The sequence below is a fragment of the Lactuca saligna genome, chromosome 6, assembly GCF_052625555.1.
Source record: "Lactuca saligna cultivar CGN05327 chromosome 6, ASM5262555v1, whole genome shotgun sequence".
Taxonomy (NCBI): domain Eukaryota; kingdom Viridiplantae; phylum Streptophyta; class Magnoliopsida; order Asterales; family Asteraceae; genus Lactuca; species Lactuca saligna.
In genome coordinates this window covers 19,304,111-19,319,863 of record NC_136422.1, presented here as the reverse complement: position 1 = coordinate 19,319,863, position 15,753 = coordinate 19,304,111, and the positions used below count along the sequence as shown (strand labels likewise).

Sequence of the window (15,753 nt, the reverse complement as noted above, 5' to 3'; positions counted from 1 at the left end):
TAATTATTCGTGAAATGTCCAAAATACCCTTTTTTATAAAATTGAAATCGGTTTCAAAACAATTCCCTTCTCTTTACACTTGAGAAACATATCTCGGGCCTCAATAAACCTACCAGATTGAACTAAACCATCAATATACAAATTACATGTAAAAGAATCAGGGGTACATCCGTAATCTTCCATCGATACAAACAACTCTTTAGCTTCTTTATATCTCCCCAAATCAAACAACATCTTAATAAAACCACTATAAGTAAAGTTATCAGGAGTCAAACCTAAAGTCAACATCATCTGTAAAACCCTTTTCGCCTTCTCAACTTCTTTCATCCTACAAAAACTCTGAATCAAAGCATTGAATGAATAAACATCCGGTTTGACCCCATTGACTTTCATCTTCTTTAACAAACCCTTTGCTTTATAAACATCACCGATTACACATAAAGAACGAATCAAGATATTGTAAGTTATAGAATTCGGATGAACACCCCACTCAACCATTTCTTTCAAACAATCAAAAGCATCGTCAATTTGGTGGGTCCTACAAAGACCATGAATTAATGAACTAAAAGTATAAATATCCGGTTCAAATCCACGTTGTATTAACATCTTAAGAAGCTCTCTTGCTTCATGCATATCACCAATCTTGCAATGACATGAAATGAGAGTGTTGAAAGTGACAAGATTTGGAGAAATGTTGAGGCGAGTCATGTCTAGGAATGTTTTCATTGCTTTATTGATCATGCAAATTTTGCAAAATGTGTCGATTAACATGTTGTATGATGTCACATTTGTTAAAAGCCCGTTTTCAAGAATCTTGTTTAGGTACTTTTCGCCTTTCAATGGGCTTCCATTCTTGTATAAAGATTCAATAAGAAGAAGATAAGTATTGAATCCAAGATTTGTGCCTTTTTGAATCAAATCATCAACGATGTCACATGTTTCCATGAGATCAAATCCTTTAAGTAAAGAAGTGATAGTGATGTTGAAAGTCATAGTGTCAGGAACATAACCTCTCTTGATAACTTTCTTCAAGAAAATAGCGTTTTCTTTACACATAGATGTGGTTGAAAGACAGTGCAAACAAGATTCACAGGCTGCTATGGGTAACACTTGTTCATGTTCTATGAAATCGGATAATGGTTTAAAGGCCTCGAGTGGATGAAAATTACGAAAAAGCCCATTGACTAATGATCTAAATGTAGCTTCATTAGGTCTCACTTTATAGTCTTTCATTGTCTCCAAGATCTTAAAGGCTTCTTTGATTCTTTTTGCGTTACAATAGCCATCAATGAGTATTGTATAAGTAAATACATTTGGTGAATACCCGATTTCTTGCATTTGTTTCAATAATCTTGAGGCTTCATCTACAACTCCGATTTTGCAGACTCCATGGATGAGGAAGTTATAAGTAAACCTATCAGGGTCGCATCTGTCAGCTTTCATTTGATGGAATTTTAAATATGCCAAGTCAAGTGCATTGGACTTTACCAATGCATCAATTACTGCATTATACAATCTCGTAGTAGGAGTAAGGCCTAAATATGAAATTTGATCGAAAACCTGAGAGCAATACTTTGCTAAACCTAATCTCCCCCAACTGCTTATCAAAATACAAAGTGAATCTTCTGTAATAGAACACCCGGAAGTTCTAACAATACTAATAAGCTCCTTCGATAATAAAACCGGACCTTTTCTGTAAAGGGTATTTGCTAAAACGCCTCGAATCAATTGGTTCTTCGCGAACAACGGGTTGATATTCGAGACCCACAAATAAAAAATCAAATTGTGTAATGGGTTTTCCTGATTCTGTAGGACGCTCACTATAATCCGAGGGTTTAAGCTAAGTTTTTTGGATTTTAGGTCGTGGTTTAGTAGCAAATACCAATCTTTACTTGAAAGAATCTGAGAAATGTACTGATGATCAATGGGTTTATGAGTGGGGGTTTTCGATTGGGAGTTAACTGAAGAAAACTTACCTCTTGCGGTGAAATTAGTGGTGATGACTGGAGGGTTTTGGTGGTGGGATGAAGAATTGGATTGAATCTTTGATTGATTTTGTGACTTGAGTGTAATTTGATTTGGGATTTGCTCAACCCTAGAAGCAAGAGCAGAAAGACGTCTCATGTCCGCAGAGCCCAAGCAGGCAAGCACCTGTAGTTTGATTTCCAGGTTCAGGTCAGTAAAAAGATTTGGCAAAACTGAACCGGATTACACGGTTTTTTTTTTTAGTGAACCGAACCCCCATTCAATCCAAATAAGAGTATAAGACATTAGTTAATTAAAAAATAATAATAATAATCTTATGTTATATATATACACCATCTTCGGTCTTCAAAATTTTTATGTTAATATGTTAGAGGAGTAAACTGCACAAATGGTCCCTATGGTTAGCTCAAAATTGCCACTTTGGTCCAAAAAAGTTTGGACTAGCACCAGAGGTCCAAACTTTTCATTTTGTTGCGAGTTTGGTCCAAAACATTCAGAAAATATTTAAAATGATGAAATTGCCCTCACTTTTATATTTTATCTTTTTCTTTTTTATTTCTGTATTTATAAGAAAATCAAAAATAAAAATACCACCCACCCCTACTATCTCCCACACCCATAACCACTTTCATCTTCCTATATCCTCCCAATCCCACCTGAACAACCGATCGGAAAAATCAGAACACCACCGTTACCATCGCCGGGAACGACCATTGTTCGTCGGAAACCACTATTACTGCCTGAAATCGTCTCCATTTACACCAGAGTATGCCAGATCCTACCATCTTACCTGTTAGCTCGTTGGATTTGTCTCCACTGATCATCGATTCATGGTTTTTAAACTGTCAGTCACCTAAAATGACACCGACGACATAGAAACCATCGGATTCGTCCTTCTCCGACTCTGAAAACCCTTCAACGCAAGAAACCATCAGTCGTCTGTCTCTGAACCGTTCTGTCGTCGAACCACCACCGGAGTCGTCACCCCCTTTCTCTATTTGTTTTCTCCGATATGATTGGTTTCATGTCTAGATCTGGAGTCCGCGGATTCGTTGCCTTTCGTGGTCGACCTGCAACATCGTTGCCATATAACCCTATTCCAGCCGCCGCCATAAAACCCTAATCAACCGGACCTAATGTTTTTTTGCAAGAGGCATAAAAACCCAAGGGTTTTTCAGCGCCACTTTCATCAGAGTTGAAGATCTGGTCGACTTACATCATCTCTGTCTTCTCCGCCGGAAAATCGATGGTTTTCTAGCTACTGTGAGTGGTATCAATTGTGCGATGGTGACGTTCATATCTCTGATCGACAATGTTGGTGGCGTTCATATCTTTGGTCGGCAACGACGACGGTGGCGGCGTTTATATCTCCGGCCGGTGGTGGTGGTGGTAGTTCTCTGTGTAAAAATCATGTAGAAGATGGGTATTGTATGGGGGAGAGAGAGAGAGAGAGAGAGAGAGAGAAAGAGAGAGAGAGAGAGAGAGAGAGAGAGAGGAGATCGAGGTGGGGTGGGATTGTATTTTATTTATTTGTTTTTTAATTATTGTAATAAAAAGAAAATGAAAAAACAAACTCAAAAGGACAATTCCGTCATTTTAAATATTTTCATAAAATTTTGGACCAAATTCACAACAAAATGAAAAGTTTGGACCTCTGATGCTAGTCCAAACTTTTTTGGACCAAAGTGGCAATTTTGAGCTAACCACAGGGACCATTTGTGCAGTTTAGTCTATGTTAGAGCGACCAAAAATGGATCCAATGTGTAATTCAATTCGAATCTAATCTACAATTAACGGATTCGATTGAGATTTTCAACCCATTTAATTTAAATGGGTTAATCCATTTAACAGATTAAATTAAATAGGTTGGGTTGGATAAAAATTATTAATACGTCAACCTATTTAACTTTGATATATATATTTAATTTAATATTATTTGAATATTATCATGTAGTAATCAAAGTATTAATTTGTAATTTATAATGTTGCATTATTATTATTTATGTTTAATAAAATTCAATCCTAATTTCCAACCTTTTTTTAACGTTGATGATACTGATCACTCTTTAAAATCATTGTAAAACTAAATATTTTTAATGTTATTTGAACAATTTATTTGTATTTATGAATTAAGATTGTGCTTTTGTCATAATTATGAAGTTTTATTTACATTTTATAATTTAAATGGTATAATATTTAATTATATAATCTATTTAATTGATTTTAAATGGGTTAACCCAAGTTTAACCTATTTATTTAATAGGTGGGGTCGGAAACTACATAAATAAATCAACCTGATGACAACCCATTTATCTAAAAGGTTGGATTGAGTTGGAAATATCAACCCATTTAAACAAATAAACTGGATTGGGTTGAAATTATCAACCAAATTATTAAATAGGTTGAACCCGAACCCAACCCACTCATTGCCACCTCTATGTTATACACCATTTTGGTTGAACTACAAGTCTTACGTGGCTAGATGTTATATATATATATATATATATATATATATATATATATATATATATATATATATATATATATATATATATATATATATATATATATATATATATATATATATATATATTCCTAATTAGCATTAAAAGAAATAAAAAATGCAACATGTTTGCACATTTCTTATGTAGTATCTAACTATGTAATAGTCATACGTTCAATTTGGGTATACCATAACTATCGGGATATCGGTCATGTCATTTTCTGTCATGTGAAACGTCCAAGTAAACCCTTAAAAACTTTATAAATTGTTATACAACCTAAGCGGTGAAGCTTTATCTAATGTACTTTTTGTTTTAGGCGATGTTCTCTTATTACCATGTATTTGTTATTATTTGAAGTTCTCTTCCGTTTTTTTTTCCCAAGGAGTAGGTCAGTTGTGTCTTGAAACCAGCTTACTTGTGGTACAATAAGTGCATTATCATGATTATTCATGTACAATTTGACGTTATTAATTTTGGATGTTATTGCTGAGAATTTGTACATGACACTTCTTCTGAATATGATATTGTATGGTCATGGTGCATGTACAATGTCATTCCTTAGTGTTATGAAAGTAAGACTATTTATCTTGGCTATATTGAGTGGTTGAAAAGTTGATTAAGTGCATCCTTTTAGTGATCCTACACTTTCCTATATGATGGTTGGCAAATTTTGAAACAATTTTCGAACATTACTTTTGTTAAAGTTCCTCAATCTAGGTACACGTACATCGTACACCATGTTCATGTGAATGCCTCGCTTCAAATTTATGGATTAGTATTGGTTCTTCGTCCCAACAATGATGAGGTTATCGAACTAGGTTGATGAACTTTACTTTTGTGCTTTTATTGAACTGGTTATTGTAATAAAATATTTGTGTGAGGTCCTCTAAAATGAGAATCTTGATTCCTAGTACTCCTTTCCATAGGTCATCATTCTTCTAAAAACGTGTTAGTTTATGTCTTTTTGACATGTAACTCCTTAGATGATATTCTAATTCTCTTTTTAACATATTGTACATAGAAGCTTCGTGGCCATAACTTATATGATACTCTTAATATATATTTGTATGTCTTGGTGGATTTTATTTTCATATTTACTTCCGACTTTGATGATCCCCCATGGTTTATTGGTCGGAACTTTTGTGTATATTATGGTGTTTTGTTGAACTTCACCAATTTTTATGTATGTTTGTATTAATTGGATTTGTTATTTCTGTTATAGAATTGTTTTGGTCAATCTATTTTCCATGTGATAATCGTGTTTTGCTTCTTAAATCGCCTTTAACTTTTTATGTTATGGCATCCTCATGCATGAGGAAATGAAATATATGTGATCTATGAGCAATTTATGTGTTCTTGATGGTTTGTCGGATATTTTTTCTTCAAAGAGAATTGGGTTGAGGATGTCAGCAACAAAGCAACAACCCAGGCCCATTGTGGTGGAAGAATAACATCATCGGCGACCATGGTAGGGTTATTGGAAGGAGGCATTAACAACTAAGGTTGATGGGTGTGGACAACATATTATCACATCCAAATACTATCACCTCATCATCCTAGTCATATATGATGTTATAACACTATGTATGAAAATACGTAACATCTTATAACATGTTATAACACACTATAATTTCCATGTCATAATTCTTTTTTTTCTTTTTTCGATTTATTTCTTTATTATTATTTTTTTCAATTTTTTAAATATTTATATTAACAAATATATTTTAGTAAAACATGTTATTTAAATATAAACTAAGAACAACATTAAGAAATAATCATTTATGATTTTTATTAACATATAATTATAGAAAAGTAATTCCCATTGTAGTCTAATTTTTTTTATAAATAACGTATAGCCCAATATTATTTTAGTTTAAAACATATAAAAAAAACCCAAGCAATTATAAGAGGCCCAAGATATTTTAACCTAAATATATTTATACTCTCCAAGTCATCTCCTTCAGTGTTCTTGAGCCGCTCAAAAATCATTTTCATCAAACCTCATTAATTCTAGAGTAAATTACACGAATGGTCCTATGGTTTAGGGTAATTCGCTTGTTTGGTCCCTAACTTATTTTTTTAACTTGGAAGGTCCTTACTGTTTGTTTTTGTTACGCGTTTGGTCCCTATCTTAGCTAAAAAGACTATTTTGCCCTTGATTTTTTAATTTATTTAGATAAACACACTCTCAATCCCACTCCGTTCACCTTACCTTACCTACCCCACCATTTTTTCTTATTTAAATAATAGTATTTTTAGGTAAGATAAGGACCACACGCGTAACAAAAACAAACAGTAGGGACCAAACACGTAATAAAAGCAAACAGTAGAGATCTTCCGAGTTAAAAAAATAAGTTAGGGACCAAACGTGCAAATTATCCTAAACCATAGGAACCATTCATGTAATTTACTCTTAATTCTAATATTCGTTCTAATATGGTCACCAATGGTCTACATTTTCACCGTTTGAGAAGAATGCAAGCCAATAACGAGTCGTTGCAATGTTAATGGTTGGTGCCGAAACGCCCAAAAACGCGAAGGTGAGGCGGTGTTCTGGTGTTATGCCGACATTTTTTCTCTGTCACATCAATATAACGGGTGATCGTGTTGACTATACTCATTAGTCTAAGAAAGGAAATATAAGGATAGTACACGAGGAGAGAAAGGAAAATGCAAGATTTTAAGAGAAGATAGATGGAAGAAAATCAATTCGGTCTGATATCACGTTATGTAATAAATTCACTAAAGGTGTACATAAATAATAAAGTCTAACAACACAGACATAGGGCTGACAATTCTCGATACGACTCGCGATATGACCCGCAACACGACACGAAATAAATGAGTTTGAGTTGAGTTTTTCAACTCGCCAACTCGTTTATTAAATGGGTCATATATGAGTTTCTAAAAAAATAAACGGGTTGACCCGCCAACCCATTTATATTTTTAATAAAAAAATATATTTTTTTTATTTTTAAATGTATTTATGTATCAAGTATCAATATTTAATAAGTATTGTATAATAAGTATAATCTATGTTTGTATTAATGTTTGGTTTGAACATTTTTCTATGAATGTTTTTAATTTTCATTTGGATGTTTAAGATTTTAGTAGTTAAGTGTCTAAAATTCGGATATGTTTACATCAACCATCAATAATTTATTCATGTTTAATTGTCAATTGTATTAATGAAATCTGACCAACGAACCTAAATCTGACCTACAAACCCGCCAACCTGTGAACTCGTATAAATAAATGGGTTGGCGGGTCATATATGGATTTATATTCTAAACCCGTCAACCCGTGACCCGTCAACCTGTGACCTGTATATTTAAATATGTCATGTTTGGGTTGTCATATTTTGATCCGCCAACCCAAACACGACACGGTTGTCAGACCTAAAAAACACACAATATATACAAAGGAATAAGGCCATGGGTTGAAAAATACAATGGGACAATGGGTTATACAATGTTGGCCTAGGCTAAAGGCATACACACATAATAAAGCCTGACAACACATACACTTACTACAAGAATCAAGTAATAAACATTGATACTTGAATACAATGGTTTTCGTTTGCATGAAATTTCTTAATACTATACAAGTTTACATAAACATTGATGAAATAACATAAACGAAATATATATATATATATATATATATATATATATATATATATATATATATATATATATATATATATATATATATATATATATATATATATATATATATATATATATATATAAAAGAAAAAACACTCTATTTCACTTGTTACGCATAAGCCAATCCACCGTAAAACAAGTAGGGTTATTAGTCTTTGAGATTTCATTTTAAAATACACATTACACGTTTCTTGTAAATATTCATAATGTTGGATATATCCAAAACCAATTTTCTACTGCATTGACTAGCATATCATGCATTGAAATAAAGTACATGCAATGTTTTGGCCATGCAAATAAAACGCTTAACATTGTCACTAAAATAAGATAAACTTTCTTACGGCATTGAAATCACCAAAACCAATTTTATACTGCATTGACAAGCATATCATGCATTGAAATCGCATATTATACTGGGTTTGACTAGTTCAACACCAAAGAAAAGTTCATATCTTTAACTTAAATCACCATTAAAATTGCTAGCATGTCCTAGCATCCTTTTATGCATTTTGTACACTTGTTACTCTACCTGAAAAATAACAATGAATAAAATATTAAAACTTTGGTTAAAAATGACATTAAAAATTATAATCTTATAATACTTAGAGGGTGTTTGGATAGGTAAAAAAAAGGGAGCTTATAGCTTATTGTTTATCCTTACCGCTATAAGTTAAGATTGAATGTTTGGATAAAAAAAACATTAAAAATCAATTTATTGCGGTGGAGATAAGCTAAATAAGCTAATTTTAATAAACATTTTTCCCCACCCCACCTCCCCCTTGCTTATAGCTTATTGCTTATTTTTAATCCAAACACTTTGCAAAAACTGTTTTCTCTCACCACTAATAAGCTAATAAGCTATAAGTTAATTTATCCAAACACCTTCTTAGAAACTCACATGATTGTCTCCTCCGGATATACAAGCAGGTCGTCTTGGAGGCAAACACTGACGAGGTGTTCTCTACATTCAATATTCATTTATTGTTAATATAGGAAATAACATTCTATTATTTAATATGACAATTTTTATTTTCTAAGATTGCACAACAAAATATTTTGTTTCTCTTTAAAAAAAAATTGTTATGATACTTAAAGAGTGTTTTGACAATTAGTTGTTAGTTGTTAGCTGGTAGTTATAACTTGTAAGTTTAGTTGTTAGTGTGTTAGCTGTTAGTTAGTAGTTGGAAGCTAAGGTGCAAATTAGTACTTGGAAACTAGAAAGTGCAAGCTTTTTTGTAAAATGTTTGATAAAAATAGTTAGAAGTTTTTAAAAATGTAGTTTTTAGATTAAAAGTTTTTTGTTTAATAAAAAAGATAAAAGTTCATGTCATCCAACCAAAATTTTTTTCTCCTTTAATCTCCCAAAGTTTCTCTAAAGCTCCATGCCAAATTTTTGCATGTAAACTAAAAGTTTCACAATCATATCAACTATGAACAAGATAATAAGCCAAAATAATGTCTAAAAAAATAATTATTTAGATTGCAGTCTGATTTAGTCTGATTTAACTCAAGAAACATCATATAAGTGATATAATGATAAATTATAACCATGAGATTCTTTTTTTTTTTTTGTTAGATTATGTAACTTGAAAAAATATAAAAATTCAATCACATTTTATCTTGTTTTGACAATTAGATATATAGTTGAAATTAAATCATCGCATATCTAACAAAGTCATAACTACATATAAGTTATAAATATTCTTCATTATAAAATTTTATATTATTTAATACATTAAAAAGTAAATTATAAAATGCAATATGACAATACATGCCATATGAAGTTATTCGTCTTGACATGTCACGCATGAGATTCCATTAAAGAAAACCAATCAAATAAATAATTATATAATATACTACTATATAATATACTATGATATTAAAGAAATAATAAATAAAATGCATTGTTTTATTCAAATTCAAAATTTAATTAAAAAATACCTCTAATTTTGGTCGCAAGGTCTCTATAGCTATCGATGATTTCTCATTTATCCCTGCACCTTGCTGCTCAATAATAAAATGCAAGCTCATTAGTTCATATATAGCGAATTTTGGAATGTGATCCGGCCCAAAAATATGGGCCAACATCGGGCCATTAATTATAATTTAATTAAAAGTTACCTTGCATAAGGCCCAGTCTGCTGAATCGAAAAAAGCACGTTCATGATCCTGCCCGAATGCATAACACAAAATATGATGGAAATAAGTAAATCCATAGAGGGTAAAATGGTAATTTTACATGAAAAATCTAGAGAAAGGGTAGGTAAATAAGTAATTTTAGCATGCCTTTGAGATTAAGGGCTTCTTCTTTGGTGCTAGACCTCCATATTTCTGTTCCATTGTCGCCCCCTAAAGTTATGCGAAAAGAAATATAACTTTTAGTTAACAATTCTAAATCTTAAATGTATGTGCTTACACTTTATATATATCTATAATATAAAAATACTTTATTAAAATCTTATTAGTACAAAAATAATTAAAGCCAACAATCGGAAATCAATTATTCTTTTTAAATTAATTGTGATGTATCTTTTAGCCTAACTAACGTACTATTGTCTCTTTTCATAAAGTTGGAATAAATTTTAGCTTTTTTAGCCAATAAATATGACAGAAAACTAAAAAAAAAAATACTTGTAAAACTTGAATTTATCATTTATGATAACAAAGTTTTTAGTTTTATTTACAAAAGCAAAGATATGAACAAAGTGATAGTAGCGTGTATATGTATGTGCACAAGTCGTTTTCTTTCAAGGGGCAATCCACATGATTCACTTGACATCCCAACAACATATGATGTATCGTATACATGTGAAATTACTATATCACCCTTCAAACCTAATTGGCCAAAATGAAAAAAGAAATATCTTAATTATGGACCACCTATACTAATATGGTAGGCCACTTCCCACGTGATTAATCTAGTTCTAGGACCGCTATTAAAAAAAATAATGCATTTTTCTTACTTTATATAAACCTTAAGGTTTGAGTATGCATATACTAGCTACATGATATTTTGATACAAATTAAAAGGAAACTCTATGATTTTTTTTTTTTTTTTTATTTAGAAAAACTTGTTTCAAAGCTGATTTTCTAAGGAAATGTCATGAAGGAAAAGATTGATGTAGTATTTTTCTATTTAAAGAACGAAACCGTTCACGATCAAACGTGAGCTACTATATATAGAAATAATATATATATATCAAAACCGAGACAATCCAAACACGTAGTATGATAGACCTTTAGTCACACGTAACACAGACCGAACAACAAAAAGATAATGTTATCATAATGTTTCGGAAACACGTATAAAAATTGTCATTTCTATATAAAACCTAATTTGTTAACATTTAAAGGCATATTGTGTTAGACCTTTTATGTACCATATACATAAATCAGATAAATAGTGAAACGATAATACTAATAAAAAAAAATACTGAAACTCTTGTGAAAACATCGTCCTTATTAAACACTAACATTTTATTTCATTTGAATTTCATCTTAGCAAGTATGAATTTGTTTACGTGAGAATGGGGGTAGGTATGTCAAATGGCAAAATACTTTTAGATTTTTAATATATAATTTATATGTCATGTATCATGTGTTTGTAGAACCACCAAGTCGGTATATATTAATTAATCACAAATATTCAATTAGAGGCTCTTTTTAGATAAATTATTCTCCAAAACCGTTGTTTTTATATATGTACAATTTTTTGTTTTGTTTCCTACTTCCAATATATGCAAAACCATAACATCTATGTAAAAAGATTAATAAGAAAATAAACGAATAGTAACGGAATTTGATCGGTTTTTACATTAAAACTGAACAAAAGATACTCGAAGAAAGTTTAATTACGATATTACCTCGCGTTCATGACCATTTTTGGAGATAAACTCATCGTTTCTCTCATACCCTGCCATTTCTGGGTAAATTTGAAACAACAAATTAACATTTAGTAACTCAAAAACTTCAAAAACACATACATATAATCATAAAGATGGCTTCTTTTCATTGTACTTCACATGCTTAAGTCTCACCTCTTTCGCCCAACAGAGAAAGATGACTTGTAATGTAGAATAACAATACAAAGACGCAAATGGTTAGGAAGAAATCAAAACATAAGGGATAATTTATATATCTCGTAGGCCAAAAAAAGCATCTAAATTATGATTGGAAAAGAATATACTTATATGTATCTATATATGTTTCTATATTTATCTATATAGAGAGAGAAAGAGATTACCTCCAAGTAGAGAAATGAAGAAAGGAAGCAAAGGAAGATGGATGGAGATGAAAAGAACAAAGTGAGAAATATATATATTAATAAGTCAAATAGAATAAAAATTGTGAAAGAAAGGGAGGGGGTTGGGGTTAGGAGGGAGGAGGGTTTGAGTGAAGAGGAGAAACAAGTATATATATATATAACGGATTAAGTAAGACTTAAAAACTCGTAAGGACTACGATGATAATTGTTACCTTTAATATTGAAAAAATAAATTGCTATTATTTATTTTATTTATTGTCAAAATCTCGCGAGATGATATGATATTTTGATAGTTATTTAAGAGATTTTTTTATAATTTTTGGATAAGGTTATTTATTTGGAGGGTAAAAAAAAAAAAAAAAAAAAAAAAATTCCAAAAATCAAAACCCCTTACACACATATTCACGTCCCTTCCACTAGTTATTAAAGTTATTAAAATTGAATTTTTTACAAAATGAGCATAGTCATAAATATTTGAAAAATAATATTTTTTTTTAATATTCTTTTTTTATACAAAAACCCAAAAAATAAAAATATTTTCCAAAAATTATAAAAATTTAAAGAATACTTCTACTAATTATATTAATGACTTTGTAAAAAGAGATTTTTAAAAATAATTTTTTTGAAGTTTTGATAATCTAATTTTAAAAATTATAGTTTTCATAAAATATATTAATTTTTTTTTATCCAAATTCAAAAAACAAATTATAAAGAACTCAAAAATTCATAAAAACCGGAAATTTTTTTAAAAACATAAAAAAATACTTTGATTATTTTGGGCATTCTAAATTCACCCCTATGTCATATAAAATCATTATATATATATATATATATATATATATATATATATATATATATATATATATATATCTGTGTGTGTGTGCGCGCGCGTGCGCGCACGTGTGTTTAATAGAGAATCATTATTAATCAAGTAACCAGATGATCAATCCAAAACGTCGAAATTTAAAACGATCAACGACAAAAGGAATGATTGTAGACGTTTACAATAGACACAAATGCACCGGATTATTAAAAAAAAAACCTTTTTAAAAAAAATAATTGTCATGTTTTTTATCGAAAAAAAACCGAATATACCGTTGTTCACGATTTTTCGTCCTCTTTCTAAAGAGATCCATAATGATATATAAAAAACCAATTTTTTTTCCGAAAAAGACTCAGTTTATTTTCTTTGTTGAAAAGTTAAGATCTATTTTTTTATAGAAAAAAATTAATAAATATATCAATATTCATGGTAATTTGTACTTTTTTAAAAATAGATTCATATTCATGTAAAAAAAACTATATTTCAGTTCAGATTCACATTATGAATCTGTTCAGATTCATATTATTAACCTGTTCAGATACACATTGTGAACCTTCTCAGATTCACAGTGTACATAATAGTAAGTCAGAGTCATAGTGTAAATCTGAACTATCAGAGCTTTTTCACATTATGAATGTTAAAAATTGAAATATTTACAGTTTAGATTCACAGTGTGAATTTACACTGATCGAGTTTTTTTTTAATGAACCGTCTCAGATTCATAGTATGCATAATAGTAAGTCAGATTCATAATGTGAATATGAACTGTTCGAGTTTTTTCACACCGTAAATGTTAAAAATTGAAATATTTACAGTTTACATTCACAGTGTGAATCTACACTGTTCGAGGTTTTTTTTTTTTTTTTTTTTTTTTTTTTTTTTTTTTTTTACTCTTAAATCGGTGTTGATGTTTATTAATAGAATACAAAAAATTAATATTTTTAGTATAATTTTTTTTGATAAAAATAAACTTAAATATTGAAAAAACTACCAAAATGGAGTTTTTTTTTTTGAAAAAAATTTATTTTTTATATATCAACATAGATCTTTATGAAAAGAGAATGGAAAATCGAGAACAACACTATATATTTGGTTTTTTTAGATAAAAAATATGGTCTAAAAAAAATTTAACGAAAAAAAGAGGTGAGTTTTTTTGGTAAGGAGGTGAATTTTTTGGTATAATCCGGTATGTGTGTATCAAATGTAAAAGTGTACATCTATTTCCTTGGCCGTTGATCATTATGATTTCTGACGCTCACGATTGGTTCATTGGTTCATTGTTAATTATGGTTCTCTATTGAACATCACCATATATATATATATATATATATATATATATATATATATATATATATATATATATATATATATATATATATATATATATATATATATATATATATATATAGGTTCAGATTAATTTGAAACCATTCTAATTTTATGGTCTTACGGTTTCATAAAATTAGGTCGTCTCACATGAACCTAACTATATATATATATATATATATATATATATATATATATATATAATATCAAATTTATTTAATATTTATATAAGTTAAATGTTGAGATTGACATATGTAGTATCAGCTAACTTTCTCATTTGAAATGATTCTAAATTATATGCTGCCAAGATTGAAGATTACTAATGATACGTTAGATATGATCATCATCATCCGAATGCATTTTTTAAAATTAAAATAATATATAAAGTACATAGATATGTATGCATTTTCTAAAATTAAAATAATATATACAAGATGTAAATATGTATGATAATAAATATTAAGATTGAATCTTATATATATATATGATCGATTTAGATCTAATATATATGATCGGTTTTCGCTTTACAATTTCGTAATTGTAAAAGCATACCAGATCGTAAAATCTTACCAAAAGAATTTTAAAATATAAAAAATACATTTTCATCCATCTTCTCTTACAATTCAACTAACAATAAATAGTTTAAAACATTAAAGATTTATATATAATACATCATTTAATGAATAAACAATTCAAAAGGGGTATTCTAAATAGCTAATTCAATAAAAAAGATTATATTTTTTAAAAATAAATAGTAACGATCTTTTGATCTGACGATCGATTCTACGATCTTTTGATCCGATCCTATAATCCTACTGTGATATTACCGAAACTTTATCCTAGTAAGATCGAGATCGATTTACTTATGTGTAGGATCGTACGATCCTACGATCAAAATCGTAATTTTAACAACCTTGATTTAAACATTTCGTGACAAACATAAACAACAACAATCGGATGTATGCTTTTAAAATTTTATAAAAGAACTGTTGTTTATCTTTATTTTAGATTTATTTATATGTAAATATAAATGGTTATGTATGTTTATATGTTAATCTATACATAGAATGGATTTTACAAGGGTTATGCCACAAAAAGTCATTATACTTTAACCCTAACTTTAGTTTTTATTTTTTATTTGTTACTAGGTTATAACCTGTAGGCACAACGGATGAGAAGTTA

The 15,753-nt window shown here is 29.6% G+C and overlaps 2 protein-coding genes across 4 annotated transcripts; both read right to left on the bottom strand.

Moving 5' to 3' along the window:
- Positions 1-15: 15 nt before the first annotated feature.
- PPR40 (pentatricopeptide (PPR) domain protein 40) lies at positions 16-2,218 on the bottom strand. The gene has a single exon (XM_078960990.1). It carries the CDS (start codon positions 2,122-2,124, stop codon positions 34-36), a length of 2,091 nt encoding a protein of 696 aa, XP_078817116.1. The 5' UTR covers positions 2,125-2,218; the 3' UTR covers positions 16-33.
- Positions 2,219-8,289: 6,071 nt separating this feature from the next.
- On the bottom strand, positions 8,290-12,555 carry LOC145001966 (cAMP-regulated phosphoprotein 19-related protein). 3 transcript variants are annotated; one of them, XM_078961292.1, is made up of 8 exons: positions 12,402-12,553; positions 12,196-12,221; positions 12,022-12,080; positions 10,445-10,507; positions 10,280-10,327; positions 10,100-10,162; positions 9,057-9,119; positions 8,290-8,687 (listed from the first exon to the last, which is right to left on the bottom strand). In XM_078961292.1, exons 3-8 carry the CDS (start codon positions 12,076-12,078, stop codon positions 8,679-8,681), a joined length of 303 nt encoding a protein of 100 aa, XP_078817418.1. In that variant the 5' UTR covers positions 12,079-12,080; positions 12,196-12,221; positions 12,402-12,553; the 3' UTR covers positions 8,290-8,678. The 3 variants fall into 3 exon arrangements, with proteins under 3 accessions (XP_078817418.1, XP_078817416.1, XP_078817417.1); XM_078961290.1 differs by lacking the exon at positions 12,196-12,221 and having other exon boundaries at positions 12,402-12,555; XM_078961291.1 differs by lacking the exon at positions 12,402-12,553 and having other exon boundaries at positions 12,196-12,341.
- Between the last annotated feature and the right edge of the window lie 3,198 nt (positions 12,556-15,753).